At 46.9% G+C, this 18,359-nt stretch overlaps 2 protein-coding genes across 4 annotated transcripts in view; one reads left to right on the top strand and one right to left on the bottom strand.

The window, feature by feature from the left end:
* The first annotated feature begins 1,097 nt into the window (after window positions 1–1,097).
* Window positions 1,098–2,522, top strand: ptrh2 (peptidyl-tRNA hydrolase 2). Of its 3 annotated transcripts, XM_079738598.1 has the most exons (3): window positions 1,103–1,151; window positions 1,590–1,785; window positions 1,912–2,522. In XM_079738598.1, the coding sequence occupies exons 2-3, from the start codon at window positions 1,727–1,729 to the stop codon at window positions 2,429–2,431; spliced, it is 579 nt and encodes a 192-aa protein (XP_079594724.1). In that variant the 5' UTR covers window positions 1,103–1,151; window positions 1,590–1,726; the 3' UTR covers window positions 2,432–2,522. The 3 variants fall into 3 exon arrangements, with proteins under 3 accessions (XP_079594726.1, XP_079594724.1, XP_079594725.1); XM_079738600.1 differs by lacking the exon at window positions 1,590–1,785 and having other exon boundaries at window positions 1,098–1,151; XM_079738599.1 differs by lacking the exon at window positions 1,103–1,151 and having other exon boundaries at window positions 1,590–1,667.
* Window positions 2,523–2,929: 407 nt separating this feature from the next.
* The window catches only part of cltca (clathrin, heavy chain a (Hc)), a 33,349-nt gene continuing 17,919 nt past the window's right edge, over window positions 2,930–18,359 (bottom strand). Inside the window, exons 9-30 of the mRNA XM_079738612.1 lie at window positions 17,987–18,139; window positions 17,498–17,620; window positions 17,061–17,198; window positions 16,648–16,812; window positions 15,340–15,520; window positions 14,408–14,571; window positions 12,680–12,805; window positions 12,386–12,528; window positions 11,725–11,959; window positions 11,469–11,591; window positions 11,228–11,373; window positions 10,710–10,893; window positions 10,325–10,517; window positions 10,062–10,219; window positions 9,514–9,786; window positions 8,551–8,868; window positions 8,008–8,139; window positions 7,784–7,894; window positions 7,499–7,669; window positions 6,806–7,027; window positions 4,933–5,008; window positions 2,930–4,378 (exon numbers count right to left, since the gene is read on the bottom strand). Coding sequence (XP_079594738.1) covers window positions 4,245–4,378; window positions 4,933–5,008; window positions 6,806–7,027; window positions 7,499–7,669; window positions 7,784–7,894; window positions 8,008–8,139; window positions 8,551–8,868; window positions 9,514–9,786; window positions 10,062–10,219; window positions 10,325–10,517; window positions 10,710–10,893; window positions 11,228–11,373; window positions 11,469–11,591; window positions 11,725–11,959; window positions 12,386–12,528; window positions 12,680–12,805; window positions 14,408–14,571; window positions 15,340–15,520; window positions 16,648–16,812; window positions 17,061–17,198; window positions 17,498–17,620; window positions 17,987–18,139 — 3,669 coding nt within the window. The 3' untranslated portion in view covers window positions 2,930–4,244. The remainder of the gene's footprint in view (window positions 4,379–4,932; window positions 5,009–6,805; window positions 7,028–7,498; window positions 7,670–7,783; window positions 7,895–8,007; window positions 8,140–8,550; window positions 8,869–9,513; window positions 9,787–10,061; window positions 10,220–10,324; window positions 10,518–10,709; window positions 10,894–11,227; window positions 11,374–11,468; window positions 11,592–11,724; window positions 11,960–12,385; window positions 12,529–12,679; window positions 12,806–14,407; window positions 14,572–15,339; window positions 15,521–16,647; window positions 16,813–17,060; window positions 17,199–17,497; window positions 17,621–17,986; window positions 18,140–18,359) is intronic.

The following is an 18,359-nucleotide window of genomic DNA, read 5'->3' as shown; positions in this document are numbered from 1 at the left end:
CTCCACGTTGAGGTTCAGGCAAGGTCGAGGTAAAAGCATCGGAAGGGTTATTGAATACTGTGATATACAATTACCACTCTGGGTGAAAGAGCAGCCTTCATCAGATCTCTGTCTTCGGATTTACTGTGTCTCTCTCAAAACAAAGTCATATGGCCACGCCTACCACAATGTTTACATCCAGCATCCCACACCCCTTCTTAGGCAAAGAAGAGCGGGAGCACAGGGTCATTTTTTGAGGCCCTGTAGTTATTGAGTGTGGCATCTTCAATGTACCCCACTCATGTACTTGTAAATCTATTTATGGAAGCTTTGTTCAAAAAAATAAATAAATAATCATCACTTTTTTAAGGTAATAAACAGTGTTGAGAAACATTGTTTAGGGCTAGTTCATGTAGAAAGCCTCCTAACCTGCATACCTATGCAGGATGTCAGCGTGTTAAAACGTTATGTTACATCCAGCATTTTTCTCGAAAATGTTTAACTAACTCATGCGATCCAAAGAATATGTCTAAAGAGAAATGCACTGTATTTGAATTTTTTAATGCGACTAAATGTAAATGACACTGCCAGCACAAACCATCAATCTATCCTTTCGTTGGCATAACTAAAGAAAATCCTTATAATGGATGTCATAACGTTGCATTCGTCTAGTAATATACGTTCAGAAAGATACGAATTGTAGACTATTTAAGGGCATCTGTTACATTTAAAATTACTTTCCTACCGGACAGTAAAAATGAAGAAAACAGACGCACTTAACTACCTGAAACACGGGTACGGATTTCATGGAAACATTTGTTTGTGGTCCTTCATATTTCGGACTGCAAGTACGGGGCCGAGTGAATCAATGCTGCCCCACACTGGCATAAGAGTCCGATATAGATATATAGATATAAATACATATCTCGTATATATCCATACATACATATGCACATAATTGTTGTTTTTGCGACTCGATTAGGCTGTGCTGCTGGACCACGATCACAGCAACCGCAACTATAAGATGTGGGCAGTGATTTGTCTTTAGTTTTGTATCACTTGTCATACACGTGCAAGTTTGAGCGTTTGTGTTTGACGTCATCAGTACACGACTGAAGTCAGGCAGAAGAGGAAGCGAATCCGCCTCTTACCGCGCCGGGGCTCTCTCGTGGGTATGTATATCAACATAATATGCACACATTTATGTTTAAACCCGCCGATGTAAGACATTTATCTGGAAACATATTATTTCGCATTGTAGCAGAGGGCAAGTATGTGGCGAATTGATAATCTGAGAAGTAATGTTTTAAATAATGTTGGTGAAGATGACTTTCAATATACAAGTTCGCTAAACTTACCCCACTCACATATTTTCATTGCTTTCCCAAATGACTGGCACACACTATGAAAAGTGGCCTAGTATATAAATGATATAAGTTGGGTCGGCAGATTACTGTCAATTTTTTACTTTTCTTTTGTGCAATGATCACAGCAGCACGTTATCAGACTGTTTTCGTGTATGCTGTTAATTTGACGAAGCAGGCCAAGACAAATACAAGTCTTCAACCATCTTGAACGTCTTATGACGCTCTGAACGTCTTATTTCACAGGATAATTGTCAATGACAGCAGGCAGAATAAAAGTCACTATCAAGGTGTCCTGATGACCTGGACACCGGAACAGCCATGGTATTCGGTGTTTGAAAGTAGTTACGTTAGCTCATTGTTTAAAAGCGCCCAGCCTTGATATGTCCAACGTAACTACGTCAAATGCACAACACGATGTTCCTGGAAAAACCTGCAAATGGTACTGCACAATATGCATGATTAACACATACAGTAAATGTTAATGTGGTCGATGTCTATTAGGAACGCCCTTTTCCCTTCAACAGCAATCACTGACCATCCCATGTTAAATCCTGTCACTCTGCAGGCACACCAAGATGATGGACTCGTTGTATAACCCTTTGGCTCTGGGCATCATGGCCGGCTTGGGCTGCGGTCTCTGCCTCGGCTGGCACCTCAGGGCCCGCTTCGGCCAGTCCTCCAAGAACCTTGTGGCGAACTGCGCGAGCGAGTCCAGCGTGATGGGCGAGGGAGGGGAGTTCAAGATGATCCTGGTGGTGCGCAACGACCTGAAGATGGGCAAGGGGAAGGTGGCCGCCCAGTGCTCGCACGCCGCCGTGTCAGCCTACAAGCAGACTCTCCGGAGGAACCCGGAGCTCCTCAAGCAGTGGGAGTACTGCGGCCAGCCCAAGGTGGTGGTGAAGGCCCCGGACGAGGACACCCTGATGGACCTGCTCAGGCACGCCAAGGAGGTCGGTCTGCCTGTGAGCATCATCCAGGACGCGGGAAGGACTCAGATTGCGCCAGGGTCACGCACCGTTTTGGGGGTCGGACCGGGGCCGGCGGATCTGGTGGATAAGGTCACCGGGCACCTGAAACTGTTCTAGGATGCATCGAGATCACGTCTGACTGAAATGTTTTGGATTTGTACTGCACTGTAATTATGACTTGAATGTGGCCAATTTCATACATGTTTCAGTAAAGATCGGAAGTGAAAAAGTTGTCCGTTTGTCCATTTATGTTGCAAATATATTGACATGCATCTGGAGGATGAAGGTGTCTACCAAATAAAGGTCTACCCATCTTCAGGTTGTTGCAGAGCCGATGCCAGATTGTATGAATTTAGTTACCAAACATAACCAAATACATCTGGCACAGTACACCTTAAACACCAATTTGCCTGGTATTACCATTTCCTTATAACCACATTAGATTAACCATGTACTTTTATTCAGGAAATATTAAAATAGCACTTCCGGACTGGCTAGAGGGGGCCAACGTGCCCTGAATGTAAATGAAGGGATTTTGTGTCCTTACAATAATTAACACATTTATTCACTGCCAATTCTCTAAATTGTACAAATCATACAAGACCAGTATTTTCTTGACAAACAAGCTTTTATTTTTTTAAGTGGATAAGAAAACTGCCGTTTCATTCATTATCTTTATTTTGCACAATCAACTATCTTTAAGTGCACACTTCAATCTAAAGTAATTTAAGAATATAAGGTCAAAGGGGGAGGTTAATGATCAGTTGTCTGCAGAATGCGTAAAGCCTTTGATAGAAACTCTAAATCACCCCAGTCTTATGATATTATCTCTTAATTAGATCTAAGTGGGAACAGTGGACAGATTAACCTGGTAGGGACCACACTGGGGGTCATAATTCTCTTCTGTACACTCAGGAACAGTGACCTAAAACACCACAATATCCAGCATACGAACCGCAGCACAGAAAGAATAACAAGCAGGAGAGGACAGGGGTTAGTCAAATACACACAGGTGGTGGGGAGGAGGCCTTACACACAAGTCATCCTCAGAAACCCCTCCTCCAATGGAATGGTCCCACATTAAGAGCACATATTTAAAGCACAAGGGAATAGGGCATTAGTCGGCATACAGTACTACTACAGTAACTCACAGGAGATCCTGCAGGGCCTTGATGGGAAGTATGCCGCCCTAAAAAATAAGAGCGTTGTGGGGGGGGGGGGGGGGGGAAATTAAGTACGCATGTTAAAATAATCTCTTGGAGGTGGGAGGGGTATTTATTTTGAAAAATGACCCGCCCTCTCCCTCAACGGTTACTGGCATGACGTAGTGTTTGTGGTTTTGTGGCCTGGGGAAGCGGCAGTTTCATGTTCAAATATAGAGGAACATAGTAGCATTTGTATTTTTTTCATCTTTTGTTTTTCCTTTCTTCTGAATATACAATAATTAAATGCATTTTTTTTAAAGACGGACAGAACAAGCTTCTCACACATCAATATGAAGAGATTCTACATTAATTTCTTCTCGGTACAGAGTGCAAATCAGATGCTTCACAACAGACCTTTTATGTAGCCGAGAAGAGGACTTGCTCTTCCAACAGTTTCCCCCACCCACATTGTACATAAACCCGTTTCCCATTCAAATAAAATAGACCCCAAATTTATTTTTCGTTTTTGTTACCATAAATGTGAAAAATTAAATCGGAATGTGAAAAAAATAATCCATGTGATTCGAGCCATTTTTTTCTTAACAGGAATAAAATGGAGTCCTTCATGACAGTTATAGAGGAAGTAAAAAAAAACAAAAAAAAAACTAAAATATAATAACTGCTTGTTTGCCGTCAGTCCCGTTGCAGGACAAACGAACAATATTGGGCTGGTAAAAGGACTGTGGGGACAAGTGGGCCGGGGCCTCCGGCCCGGACATGGGTCTTTACATGCCGTAGCCGAACCCCGGCTGGGCAGGTGGCGGTGCGTAGCCGGCCGGGGCCTGGTAACCGTAGCCGTAGGCGGGCTGGGCCGCGACCGGTACGGTGGGGCCCGCCGTCAGCATCAGCTGGGGAGTGCCTGGGGCGCAGAGAATAACACAACACATCCATGATTCAACCTCCTTTTATCACACAACACACATCCTCTGATTCAACCTCCTTTTAACACACAACACACATCCCCTGATTTAACGTCCTTTTAACACAACAGACATCCATGATTCAACCTCCTTTTATCACACAACACACATCCTCTGATTCAACCTCCTTTAAACATACAACACACATCCCCTGATTTAACGTCCTTTTAACGCAACGCACATCCTCTGATTCAACCTCTTTTATCACACAACACACATCCTCTGATTCAACCTCCTTTTAACACACAACACACGTCCCCTGATTTAACATCCTTTTAACACAACACACATCCAGTGATGATCCTACCAAAACACTATACTGAAGATTAAAACTAACAGTCCTAAAGGTCCAAATTGAGATACGTGTGAGAGTATAAGATTAAGGGTGAAAAAAAACCTAAGTCATATCCTCAATGTATTTAAACAAAATAAAATTCTTAGATTTTGGGTTGAAATAGCACCAAGCCCTGGAGGTGAAACCTGGTTTATTTACCATAGACGATAGGCTGCGTCTCCGTTGCCTGTTCCTCCTCTTTCCTCATGGACTCTGAGGTTTCCAACTTATCCACCTGCAAGAAACAGGAAAAGGATTTATACGAAGTTTCAAATTTGTAAATCTAGGAGAATATTTAGGGGGACAGAGGCAGCAACAATTCAACAAAGCCCAAACAACTCTAAAACCATCAAGTAAACTGTTAAGTCTAGGTATTTTAATGCCTATTATGCAGACGAGTCTACTGGGCGTTATATTGTACCTTTTAGTGGGGTCAGGCAATGCAGAGAAACTATTAATAGCAGAAACAGCAACATGAGAAATTATGAGTTTCCAATTTAGCATAAGCCTATAAACAGTGCATACACATTTTTGAATAACTACGATCCAGATGTGCAAAATATGCCCCTGCTTTTCTTAGGATTTCAAGAATACATTTTTTCAATCACAAAACCCTGCAACATTTCTAGTACTCATTCCCTTCCACAACATTCACAAGCTGTTCCAACATGCTGGTTGTGTGACACGGCCCCCTGTATCAACACAGTGCTGGTGCACGCTTGTGGGTGTGCATGTGCGCACGTGCAGTCCGAGGTGGTCATGGCATCAGCTGCTTTGTAGTGAGGCGCCGCCATTAAAGTGCAAGGCGGCAACAAACACCTTGTGTTGGTGCCACTGGGTGGTGCTGCTCACCAAGTGGCCGTTATTCAACCACACATGCTTCTCCTCATCCTTTCAACTGTCAATCAAAGACTCTCAGCGTCTTCTGATCCCGGGTCACTGGACCAGAGGGGGGGGGGGGGGGGGGGGGGGGGGGAGACGTCAGAGGGTTCTTCAGCGTTTCATGAGTGCTAGGTGATATGGTTTAACCCCTTTCTTGATCCATTCAAATAAAGTCTATAAAAGCTTGTTTTGCAGTAGGCCGAGACAAGGGCATGCCCTCTTTCAGTCTTCCTGTATGTCACTTTCTTGTCAAATGGGGGATTTCACTAATGTCTTGATTCCATTTGGGTATAACAGATTCTACCACTCTGAAGGTCTGAACGTAGACGTGAGTGTGCACCGTGCGTGACAGCGCTAAACCCATGCACACTTAACAGGCTGAAGTCGGCCAGGCTCAAATAAAAATAAAAACACACCCACAATCCAAGTCCAGAAAATGACAAATAAAATTAACCAATCACAACCTTTGCCTTTTCCTCAATTGCATTAACCTGAAAGAGAAGAGGCGGCAGCTTAGAAAACACCACGTCGTCAACCATTGACAGCCAGACACATGACGCGATTTGAAGAACCTGGCGACCCGCTGGCTGCCGCACGGAGCAGGGGAAACGTTGTTGTGCTGCACGGGCAACTTTTCCCTCTGCTGACTCTGCGGCTGCACAGGCCTTTCGAGTAGTCTTGAATCTTGAGTACTACTACTTCTAAGCCGCAGACAGATAGTGCTCCCGCCAGGTAGGGCTGCCGAGATATGGTTCTGCTCTGCTATTTATTAAAAGGGACCCCTTCTTTAGATTTCAGGTTGTTCCCTTCACAGCGTGGCACGTTTTACCCCAAAAAAAAAAAATCCAATAAGTTCACTTTTCTTAATTATGTTTTATTACCAATCTGCCCACCTGGCCGTTCTAGATAGGAGACTACCCCCATTTCTTCTACAGGGTTTTCCCCTTTCCCACTGGGGCTTCGGAGAGAGTTTCCTTGCACCCAAAAGAACGAGCAGATACTTTGAGTGTTGGCCAATAGGGTTACAAGGTTGGTACAAAATCTACGCTGTGCACGGCCCTGCCCTGAAGCCCTTACACAGGCTTGTAGCTCGACGAAGACGACGCTCAGATCCTTACAACTCGGTTCTGCGGGGGCAGCGTGGACCCACCTTGCTGAGGTACTCCCTCATGACCTGGATGAAGTAGGGCATGGAGAAGTCCATGATGTTGTGGCGCCAGGCCGTCTCCAGCACCACGTCGGGCCGCAGCAGGTCGTAGCAGGTGAAGAGGCAGGCGGCAAAGCACTCCTTCTTGTCCTCCTGCAGGAACCAGGCCAGCAGCTCCTCCGCCAGCTCCGTGTCCTTGGACTCCGACGCGTACAGCATGGCGTCCTGGGTGAGCCGGGAGACAACGGGGAGGGTGGGTTGGGTGGTCGTGTGCAGCGGAGGAACACGGGGCTCCATGTTTCACTCCGTTGTATTGTACGAGTATGACAATAACAGAATCTACAGGAATGCCTACATCCTTCCTATCTATGTTAACGTACGAGAAGTCAGGAAAGTTTTAGTTTGTCTGACGTTGAATAGACTATTCACCATTTACTAGTGTTCAACATTTGATGATATACTTTATAAAATAGCCCTTTTTTATAAAGATAGACCTATCTCTAAATGCACATAATATGCATGCAACACTTGAATACATAGTATTCCAAAACTGTGGACGGCGGTAGATATTAACAACTATAAACTTCCTATGATCGCTGTAGTACTGCAACGACGTCCGTATCAAAACACGCTCAGCACCCAGGTCCTCATACACATCCCTAACGGAGCGACAGCACAGCGGGCCGGGCGGGGCACCTTGTAGAGCTTGTCCTTCTTGCAGAGCTCCACGCTCTGCTTCCAGCGGTTGTTGCCCTTGAAGAGGTACGCGGCGATTCTCCTGAACTCGATCAGCTCGTGCTTCTCCAGCCGCTGGGCCAGCGAGATGTTGTCAAAGTTGTCGTAGGCGTCTATCGATGTCCTCACGGCCTGGGAGCGGAGAGGAGGACGGGGGACGTTAACATGGACACGAGCTGGACAAATTACGCAACGGCACTGTTTAATGGAAGAAGGGTTGGATGGGGAAAAGATTGAGGCGCTCACCTGATAGTCCTCTTCTGTGATGAAGAGGTTGTTAAGTGCTTCGTTGACCGACTTGTTGTTGTGGTTCTGTACGGAACGCAGGTAGGCCTTGACAAGGGGCAGCTGCTTCACCTGTAAGAATCAATACATTCAACATCAACTTTCATCTTGATCGCAGATCAAAAACACATTGACAGGCAAGAGGTGGGTTGACTCAAAGGTTTTGAGCCAGGGTTGAGGTTTACCTTGGAGAAGTAGTTGACAGCGCGAGAGTGGTCCAGTCTGGGTGAGAGCACGATGAGCAGGTCGTTCAGTAACAAGGGCTTGAACTCCAGGTAGAACTGGGTGGCTTTGTAGTACAGCTCTACGTTAGCCACCTGGATACATGAGGGACAACGAGGCACTACCAGTCAACACTGTTGCTCTACGCCAATGAACTAGCCTCACGGACCGATCAGACCCATTTGCAGAAATAACCAATACCTGTTCACGAATATAGTTGAATGAAATTGAAAACACAGCAGTCTATGTACATGTCCAAGCCACTTCCATGGTTTTAATATCTTGGAATTTTAACAAACATCCACTGATTCAACGTCGTTTTAACACAACACGCATCCATTGATTCAACAGGATTCAATTGAAACCATAATGGAGACTCCATTATGGTTTAAATTGAATCCTGTTGAGTCCCTAGGATCGTCACTCCGAGTGACGATCCTAGAGAGGTTATCCTCAACGCTCACACGTTTGTGAGAAGGTAAAGCATTACTCTCTCATTACTCTACCTTGGTGATGATGTCCTTGAACTGGCCCTCTTTCCAGGCGTCCGTGGGGTGGTTCATCATGGTGATGATGGCGTTGTCGAACTCCTCGTACTTGTCATACAGGAAGACCAGCTCCGCCCACAGGTGCGCCTGCTCGGCCGCCCGCAGGACCTTGGGGATGTTGACACGGGACCAGAAGAGCTCCAGGTGCTCCCTCATCTTCTGGGGCTTGAACTTGGAGTAGAGGATGGCCAGCTCGGTGAACATGCCCATGTGGGCGCGCTCCAGGCCCAGCGCCGCCTCCAGCATGGTGATCAGCTCCTCGAAGTAGCCGCGGTCCTGGAGGTGGGGGAGGGAAGGGTGGGAATTGTCGATTGTTAATTACTTTTCATTATACAACGTACAAAAGCACTTGGACTTGAGCTATACATGCATCCCTCCGATGTACAGGTCTTTCTGAAAAAAAACCTTTATTACATTTACGAGCGCTTATGCCCCCAAAGCGACTGTCAACAGACGCTTATTTCACTGGTTAACCAATAAATGGAACCGTAGAGATAAATATACCCGATACAAAGTTACTGGCCTGCGGTAACGAGTAGACCTGCATAAAGTCGCACGCTAGCGTGCAAGCAAATGTTTGTGGTGCTCTGCAACACTGATTCAATAAACAGACAAATGATAATCGGATGTTGCTTATTACTATAAAAACAAAAAGGGGAGAGGTTCTGCTGTTCTACTAAATATCAGCACAGCTGTGATTATCTTCTCTGATTACCTTCTTAAAATCACAGCTCTCCCTCCTTTGTGATATTGCTTTATTATTAGAATTTCTAATTCTATTCCAATTTCATCAGCATTTCCACACTTAATTGTGTGTTGTTGTCAATTACATGTGGAGTTGTAGTGAACACTGTGTGGATCTGTAGTCCACAGTTTAGATCTGTAGTCCACACCGTATCCGTCGCATGCACGCCCTCTTACCTGGTAGTAGTTGATGAGCTCCTCCAGCTCGTCGGCGTGCACCACGATGTGGAGGCCACACATCTGGGCCAGCCGGAACTCCTCCCCGTCCACACAGGCGAAGCACACCTCCTTCCAGGTGCGGGTGCTGTTGGCCTTGCGGGCCCCATCCACGGCGGCCTGGTACTCGCCCAGGTGCACCAGCGTGGAGGCCAGCCGGCCGAAGTTGGACACGTTGTTGTAGAGCAGCTTGGCCGCGTCGTACATCTTCTCGTCGTAGCAGCGGTCGCCCACCTGGTTCACGTTTAGAAAAGAGGAACGATTATAGTCTACTTTTTATACAGAGATGGGGACAGAATTCAGATGTTGTCGTTGGGAAGGGTTCGGGCATGTTGCTCAAGGATTGCCCACATTTAGGCCTCGGCCATTGTGGGAATAAGATTCCAGGACCTTCTCGGCTGGGAGTCAATCTATCACACTATCCTGTCCCATGGGTTTGGTCAGCCGGCGGCCACGGTAAGGCAACTCGAGAGGAATCCAGTGTAAATGTGGAGGTGCGTTCTGGAGACCTGCTGGATGTGGGCATTGTTTGGTCCGTTGATGAACTCCTCCAGCTCGGCCAGGCGGTTGGTCTTGGCCAGGGCGAAGATGAGCTCCGTCTCCACGTACGACTCGCGGGCCTTCTTGCGTGCCATCTGGAGGAACTTCACCAGGTCCTCCCAGTTACCTAGAACACCCAGGGGCCACAGTATCAGGGAATGCTGTGGGGAATATCGACTACCTGTCCTTCATCTCTGATGTTATAATTCCACGTGTCGTCGGGGGTCCCCACCGCTCTGATCTGCGGCCTGGACCACCTCCATGTAGGCGGAGGGGTCGTCAGCCTTGATGTAGGAGTCAATGGCCTCTTTGACCAGCTCCTTCTGTAGCTGGGCCTTGGCCAGCTGGCTCCACACCGCCGGTTCATTGCAGCGCTCCGCAAACTCGTAGGCCCGGTCCAGGTTCCCAATATGCTCGATGAGCACCTGCAGAAAACCCAGGTCATAATATGAGTACAACCTGCCTTTACAATCAAATGCAATAATCAGGAATAAAATAATAATTAAAATAATTCCAAAAAACATTATACAAGTGCAATCCATTCTGCATCACTGTAAAAAATAAAAAGACAAAAACATAAAAGACACTGGGACAAGGGAAAGAAGCGATTGGCTGACCTGCACAGCGGAGGTGTTGACGTCAAACTTCTTGAAGATGGCGAAGGCCTCCTCAAAGAGCTCGTTGCTGATGGCGATGTTGGCGATGTCGGGCGCGTCGTAGTTGTCCAGCCGGTTGATGTACTCCATCACGCGGGTGCGGTCCGCCTTGATGGCCGTCAGGATCAGGAGGTTCTGGAGGTTTCTGGAACGAGCAAGAAGAAATACAGAGAGGATTTCAGGACATTGCTCAAATGACGTGCGAGGACTCAATTAAAGCTCTTCACTCATTATCCTCACCCGCTGCATGTGGACATGGTTGTACCTTAAATAGTACTTAGCAATGTGTATTGTCTTATCCCAGCTATCTTTGTTGCATACGGGGAATGGGTTAACCTAGCCATTGTGCTTGGCACTTGTTCATATGAACATCTTTACTGTACCGACAGCGATATATTGTTGTTTTTCTTTCTTCTGACAAAATGTACTTATTGTAAGTCGCATTGGATAAAAGCGTCTGCTGAAAGCCCTGAATGTACCTGTGCTCGCTGAAGACCGAGTTGTCCAGCACGATCTTCTCCAGCAGCTCTATCAGCTCGTTGGGCAGGTCGGCCGTCATGAAGGCCTTGACCGTCACCGACACCTCCTCCGGGTCCTGGGTCTCGGAGAGGGCCGTCTGCACCACCTAGTGGGAGAGACACATGCCGCACGGTCAATAACACGTGGTCAAACGCCACGGTCGCACACTAAGGCTGTGACTGTTCCCCCCGGTCCCCTCACCTGGTCGATGAGAGGCCTCCTGAAGGGGTTGGTCTCCAGCAGCACGCTGGCCCACAGCTCGGGGTCCTTGCGGCGGACCAGGTAGCGGGACAGGCTCTTGAACAGCGAGTTTTCATTGCAGACCTGGAAAGCACGACAACAACGATTTTAGACATCACTTGTTTTGCTACATTACAGAGAGCCACGGGCGTAACGAATGTTCAATCCAGTAAGTGTAAATAGAGTACGGACGGGAGGGATGGGGAGCCAGACTCACATTGATGAGCTCCTGGTCACACTGGCCCCTCTCGTAGGCCACGCAGGCCAGGTGGGGGTCCCTCTTCTCGCAGTACTTGCCCACCACCCGGCTGTCATAGTAGGGGTTCTCCCGCAGGAAGCGCTCGGGGTTGTTGTTGCTGTCGATGTAGATCTTGGCCAGGGCGTTGTGGGTGGCCGGCTCCTCGCAGCCCTCGTGGATGCGGGCCTCCAGCCAGGGCAGAAGCAGCTTCAGTCTGCAGGGGGAGGGAGAGGCGAGAAGGGCTGGATTGAGACGGAGGTCTGACGGGACTGGGTCGATTGATTGTATCGACCGACCACCTCAGACCTGGTCCAGAGCGGTTCCGCGATTGGGAGATCCAGGACAGATGGGAACGCTTTATGTGGTCTAGTAAACTGTAATGGGTCTCATTTTAGCGGAAGGTCAAATTCCTGGGAAATTACAGTGGCGTCCAACGTGGAAAATTCAACGACTCCAAATAAACCAAAATCGCTGAGAACATTTACTTAAGCCAAAAATTGTACACATCTGCTTTCTTTTAAACATGTTCTGAAAAGTCAAACGATTATGAAACAGCAGCCGGAGCCAGAATGACACTTTTAATGCGGAACAGGGAAAAAAAGGCAGTCCATTCTCCTCTGAGCGCAGAGACGCCGGTTACCTGTTCCTCTTCTCCACCTCGGCCACCAGCTCGTCGGTGGAGAACTGGCCGCGGACCACCAGGATCAGGCTCTTGATCACGTCCTCTGAGCAGTCCACGTCCAGGAGACCCCCGATCACCACGGGGAGGCGGCTGGGGTTGACCTGGAACAAAGCCAGGCAGAGGGAGTCAGTGATCAGGATCAATAAAACAACCGCATCATTTGTGTAGAAACTCTGCCTGGACTTGGGCCAACATGATGCGCGGACGCTTTATAATAAGCTCTATACTGGTTGACAACGCTTTGGGACTTACTTTCTGCACATAGATCTCGATGTACTTCTGCAGGTTGTTCCGGTAGAGGTAGAGCACCAGGTCATGGACGAAGTCGAAGCGGTCGCACACAATGATGAGTGGCAGCTGGTCTGTGAGCTTGGCCTCCTGTCAGAAAACCAACAACAAAGACAACGTCAGCTCAGCATCATCATAAGCCTGGTACACACACACACCAAAATAATCTCACAACGTTTCAGTCATTTGACATTTTATGCCAACAGAAGAGTAATGGGTTTTCTTGTTCCCAAAAGGCTTGATAAAATGGCCCAAAGCAACAAATATTTGTTGGCATGCAAGACAATAATGAAGAGGTTAAAATGTATCGCTGATTCCGCTGGCCAATGCAAAAAAGGTTTGGCAGCATTGGAAGCCTAAAGCACAGAAAGTGTATCTACAGTTTTCTAGACAGAGATTTTCCAGTCTGACTGTAAAAGACAGTCGCAGTTTCTTTCAAGATTAAAAAAAAATGTAATTACGCCTACTCCTTCAAAGACAGTAGCAGTTGGTATATTTCAGTCAGTTAAACAAATTGTCTTTCCACTCGGGTCTGAATCTAAATTTAGCTGCAGCTAAATCATGAAAATGAAATCGAGATACCATCTCTTTTTTCACACAAATTGGTGCTGGAGTGAATCCGAAACATAATTCAAGATTCTTAACAATTAAAACGGACGACGAACAAGTGACTATAGCGACATTTAAAATGCAAAACTTCAAGTCACCCCCACAATGCGGGGAGCCTAATCCTGCTCACAGGTGTAAAGCAGACTCCCCACCCCAGTGCTACCCGGCACCAGACTACACTGTCCCACAAGCAGCGCCAGCAAGTGTCACGCTGAGACCCAGAGGGTTCAATGACTCGAAATGGAGTCCCGTTAGACACACCATTGGACGACGACTAACTAGACCACGGCAAGAGCTCAAGTGACTGATTACACACCTAGGACGTTACATCTCACAAAGTGCCTATAGCTAAAGCACTGGCACGTTCCTTCTGAGGACTTTTTCAATTCAACAGGGAACTTGGCTACAGGTGGGAGGAAGGGGCAGTTGTAATTTTTTATGAGTGTTTTACTAGCAGGGACTACACACACAAACACACTCACACCCCCTGGTGGGTGTATGGCTTATGGTGTATGTGTCCATACACCGCCATACATGGCTTAGTCCAAATCCTAAGGCTTGAGAACAGTGTAGGGATGAAATAAAAGGAACACAGAGAGGGAGATGGGGGCTTTTGACTGTGTGGAGGGAGAGGAGGTGGTGGATCCATTTACCTTGTACATGTCCTGCCATTGCCAAAGACAAATAGGAAAAGCATAAAAGATAATATGTGTGGTCAGGATTGGCGACTTTAACCAAATTCAACTTAACAAGTTGGAAAAGCGGAAGTGATGGTGGAATCAGTCATATTTGTGAAAGGGTCATTTGAAACTCCCTTTGTTTGAATTTGAGTTTGTTTTTCAAAGTGACCATAGGCAAATGTGATACACTAGTTACAGAACTCTAAATTGTTGGACCACCCCAGAGGTTTGACACTGCAGGGTTACCTTTATTTGCCTACCAGGTAGTCAAATAAACACAGCAAGAAAGGAATTGAGAAAAAATAATGCTTTGGTAAACAATGTCATGCAGCCTAATCACAGGATACTGTTATTCCAGTGTTTTGATCTGTGCATCCAAATATCTGTCTCTAGCGGAGCTTACCTTGAGGAAGTTCTTGACACGCTCTGGGTCGTAGCAGTTGCTCTCCCGACAGATCCTCTCCACCTCTTTGATCTGGCCTGTCTTGCAGGCCGCCTGGATGTACTTGAAGTGCACCTCTGGGTCCTGACTGAAGTTGACAATGGAGCCCAGGAAGTAGAAGAGACCTGGGTTGTGCAGGCAGGCAGCAGAGAGGGAGGGTTACCATACGAGGTACGACCAGCTGAAGACGTGGTCAACCTATGGCATTAAAGCTCTGAGGTGGATGGGTTGATATGCAGGTACTCCTATATTAGTGGTTCACTGCCCTGCCCAGATGGTGTTCTACTACTGACCGGCTGGATGGATTTACATAAACACACCCATTGCATGAGTCAATAGGGAGAGAACCCTTTGACCGTTACAGATAATTTCACTTCCTCCAAGGCTAGTAAAGCCTGTTTTAAGAAGACAGTACAAAGTACTGAAGCTGCAATAGGGATCTGTGATTCGTTAAATACCAGACCACATATGTGGCCTTAAATTCCTCTTTCGGCATTCCTGGCAGGCGTTCATTGTTGTAAAACAATGAAACCTTAGGAGACTATAATAACAATGAAAGCACGCGCTTATCAAAACACAAAATGCTTCCACTCCACTGACTATCCTTAGTTGGCCAAAAGCCCTGCAATTTATTACTCGACTATGAGGGGTCAACCATAATAATGATAGGAGATTTTAAAGTGCCCATCAAGGTACCCAAGGACACCATTCATAAGAAAAATCATATCAAGATGGCCGCAATTTCCCTTCATATACAGCGCTTCCTCCTGCATGAACCCGTTCACAAAGATGACCTCATATCTTATCGCAAGCAGTAAACCGGGTCGACAAGTAGGTTAAAAGAGGTTGCAGGAAGAGAAAACGTTGAGGCAGCAGTGGGTTCTGGGCCACACCTTCGAAGCTCTTGAAGGACTCAAAGAGCTCAGTGAGGGACTGCGTGGAGAGCTGCTCGTGGTACTTGGAGGCCACCTGGACGCAGATCTGCAGGTTCTGCCGGATGTTGGCCGACAGCATGGCCCTCAGGCACTCCAGGGAGTCCTCCACCGACAGGGAGCCGAAGAAGTTCACCAGCCACTGGGGGGGGAAGGAAAGAGGACGGGTTAGTCACATAAAGACCGATGCTGCTGGTCAGAGTGGGGGAGATCGAGAAAGGGGACATACTATGCCACCAGGTGTGAGTGTGATTAGCCCTTTTGAAAATCTGCTAGTGGGCATGTCTACCTAGATGTGTGCTGGATAGATCATTCTACCAGCCTACCAAGTGGACCGAAGCAACAATGCTCATCTACCCAGCACACATCTAGGGCTGGGTAAAAATATTGATTCATCAACGCACTGCAATTTATTTGTTCTCGATTCAATTTCGATTCAGAATTTTTTGAAATCGATTATTTCCATTAAAAAAAAAAAAAAAAAGAACAATACTCAGTCATTGTAATCTAGAAGTGAGTATGTCTAAATGTACATGCCATTTTACATTTGTCCATGTTATGATTATTACTTTCATGCTGCAAGTTTAGCTCAGGAACAATACTATACAATGGTGTATTCCCCTTTTGCTAGCTAAAGCACAATGAAATGGTTGATTCATTATGAAATGGTTAATTCTAAATAATATTTAGGTATTTTTGTCATCTGCACGTATTATTGAATCAATATCGAAGCAAGTGGATCAATATCGAATCGAATGAAAACCTAAAGAATCAAATTGAATTGTGAGGTACCTGGCAATACCCAGCCCTAGTGGACACGCCCACTAGTGATGTCGGAAGACGCAGATTTTTCAAAAATATGTCACCTTTAACTTCAAACTGTTTGTTCTGTGGTCCTTGTTTTCTGTTGTACTACAAAACCATGTAGAGTAAAACAGACTGGCTAGTGTCAGGATGAATTTAAAAACAGACCAATTACAGTCCCCCATCTTCAAACCCTCAACATCTACTTCCAGTTTGAGCATGGAATCTAGGTTACTATGACAAAGAAGCCCCACAGAGAAGCAGTGAGCTGTTCTTCTCCCGCCGTGGAGATCACCAGGCAACGCAAGCAAAGCTTGCCTCAGACAGCACTGACTACAGTGAACACCCCTGCCGTTCCGTCCACATCTTTCCGCCTGGAGAGCAACGTTGGCAGCGGGAGCAGGGATGGGAACAGTCTTAATTACAGAGGGGAGCCAGAGCAGACTCCCTGCGGTGGAGGCTCACCTCCGGGTTGAGGAGGTGCGTGTGCACCACTGCCCGCTTGATGTCGTACAGGTCTGTGTAGTGCTCCAGCGCCCTCTGCAGGAGGCCAGCCTTCTCGCACAGCTGGGCGATGTGGGCGCGGTCGTAGTTGGTGAACATCTGGTTGCCAAGGATGGCGTCAGCGACCTGGAAGACGTTGGTAAAGGAAAAGGGGAAACAAAAATGAACCATGGGTGAGCGCTGTGAGGTGGCGCATTAGAGCGAGTTCTCATCATATTCGGTTTAGTATTTTAGGACAGTATGAGTGCACAGTGGATGTGTGTACTTGTGGAAATTGTATTTCTTTTGTTTGGTTCTATACGTTTGTCTTGTTTCAACGCAGTGGGGAGCACTTTGTGGAAGACACGGGCAGGGGAGTCGCCGCGAGGGCTTACCTGTGGTGCGTGCATGAGGTTCATCTCCAGCAGGCGAGTCTGCAGGGGTCCCTCTGAGGGTCTGTTGTTCTTCAGGGCGTCAAGGAGGAAGGACGTGCACTGCTGGATCAGGTTGTACTCCATGAACACGTCCACGATCTGAAAGGGACAAGACGAGCACAGCGAGTCGAACACCAGATCAGCCAACCATCAACCTTTAACTTTTGATCAAGTTAATTGCACTATTTTGAATATAAGGCGTTTAAGGGTTTGCAAGATTCAGCACTAGAACAGTTGGAAACATTTTTCTACGACATTGCAACACTGTATAGTAACACCCTATAAAGCAAGCTTGAGAAACAAAAAACGTTTGGTAAGAAATAGGGTAGGAGTACTGTCTGTACAAGTCTGCTGGTTTGTGCAACCTTCAACTACAGCCAGTGGGCACAGGTCGTTACCTGGGTGATGTCTGCCAGAGGCTCCTCGTCCTGCACCAGCATCTGTGCAAACTGCAGGCCCTGCTCCGGGTTGATCCTCATCACGTTCCTCAGCAGGAAGATCCAGTCTGGGGTGTAGCCCACCTGGAACCACAGGACACCGCTCATTAAACCGGCCTCTTCACACACTGTTGCAACCAGACAACTTGTTTGTATACCAACACTTCTGTGTTATGTTTATGAGGTTTAGGTCCATGAGGGTAATAATAACAGCATAAATAATAACTACGAACCGTATTAAAGCTTGCAACTTGATATTCCCATGATTAAAAAAAAAACATAGGATTACAGAAGGATGATCCCATTTCGACAATACACAAGTTCTACAAATACAGGAGGCTTAAGCACTAAGCTACCAGTTATTTGTCAACCGCTATGTTGCACAGGAAATCCTCAGAGCAAACGGGAACTGCTTAAAGTAAACACACAGTAGCGGGGCAGCACAAGTACCTTCTTGGCATACAGGACGATCTTGGGGAACTGCCCGGTCTCAGCAAAGCACTGGATGACCTTGTTGGGCACGTTGGCTCTCAGGTACACGCTGAGAGCCAGGGTGGGATCCACTGCCTTCACCAGGTCCCCCAGCTCCTCCGAGCACTCCAGCTGTGCGACACAGGAAGCACAACACTGTCAACTACTGGCGTGTAGGGAATGGTGTGTGTTTGACACACACACACACACACACACACACACACACACACACACACACACACACACACACACACACACACACACACACACACACACACACACACACACACACACACACACACACACACACACACACAAAACTCTAAAAGCCTTGCATAACAGTCTGACATCA

This window comes from Pollachius pollachius, assembly GCF_949987615.1.
Source record: "Pollachius pollachius genome assembly, chromosome: 6".
In the NCBI taxonomy this organism is placed as follows: Eukaryota; Metazoa; Chordata; class Actinopteri; order Gadiformes; family Gadidae; genus Pollachius; species Pollachius pollachius.
This window is presented reverse-complemented; position numbering and strand designations above follow the sequence as displayed.

Coding starts and splice junctions, on each gene's coding strand:
- ptrh2 (XM_079738598.1), top strand. CDS start 1,727: ATGTCCAACGTAACTACGTCAAATGCACAACACGATGTTCCTGGAAAA. Junction 1,786..1,911: donor CCTGGAAAAACCTGCAAATG/GTACTGCACAAT, acceptor GTCACTCTGCAG/GCACACCAAGATGATGGACT.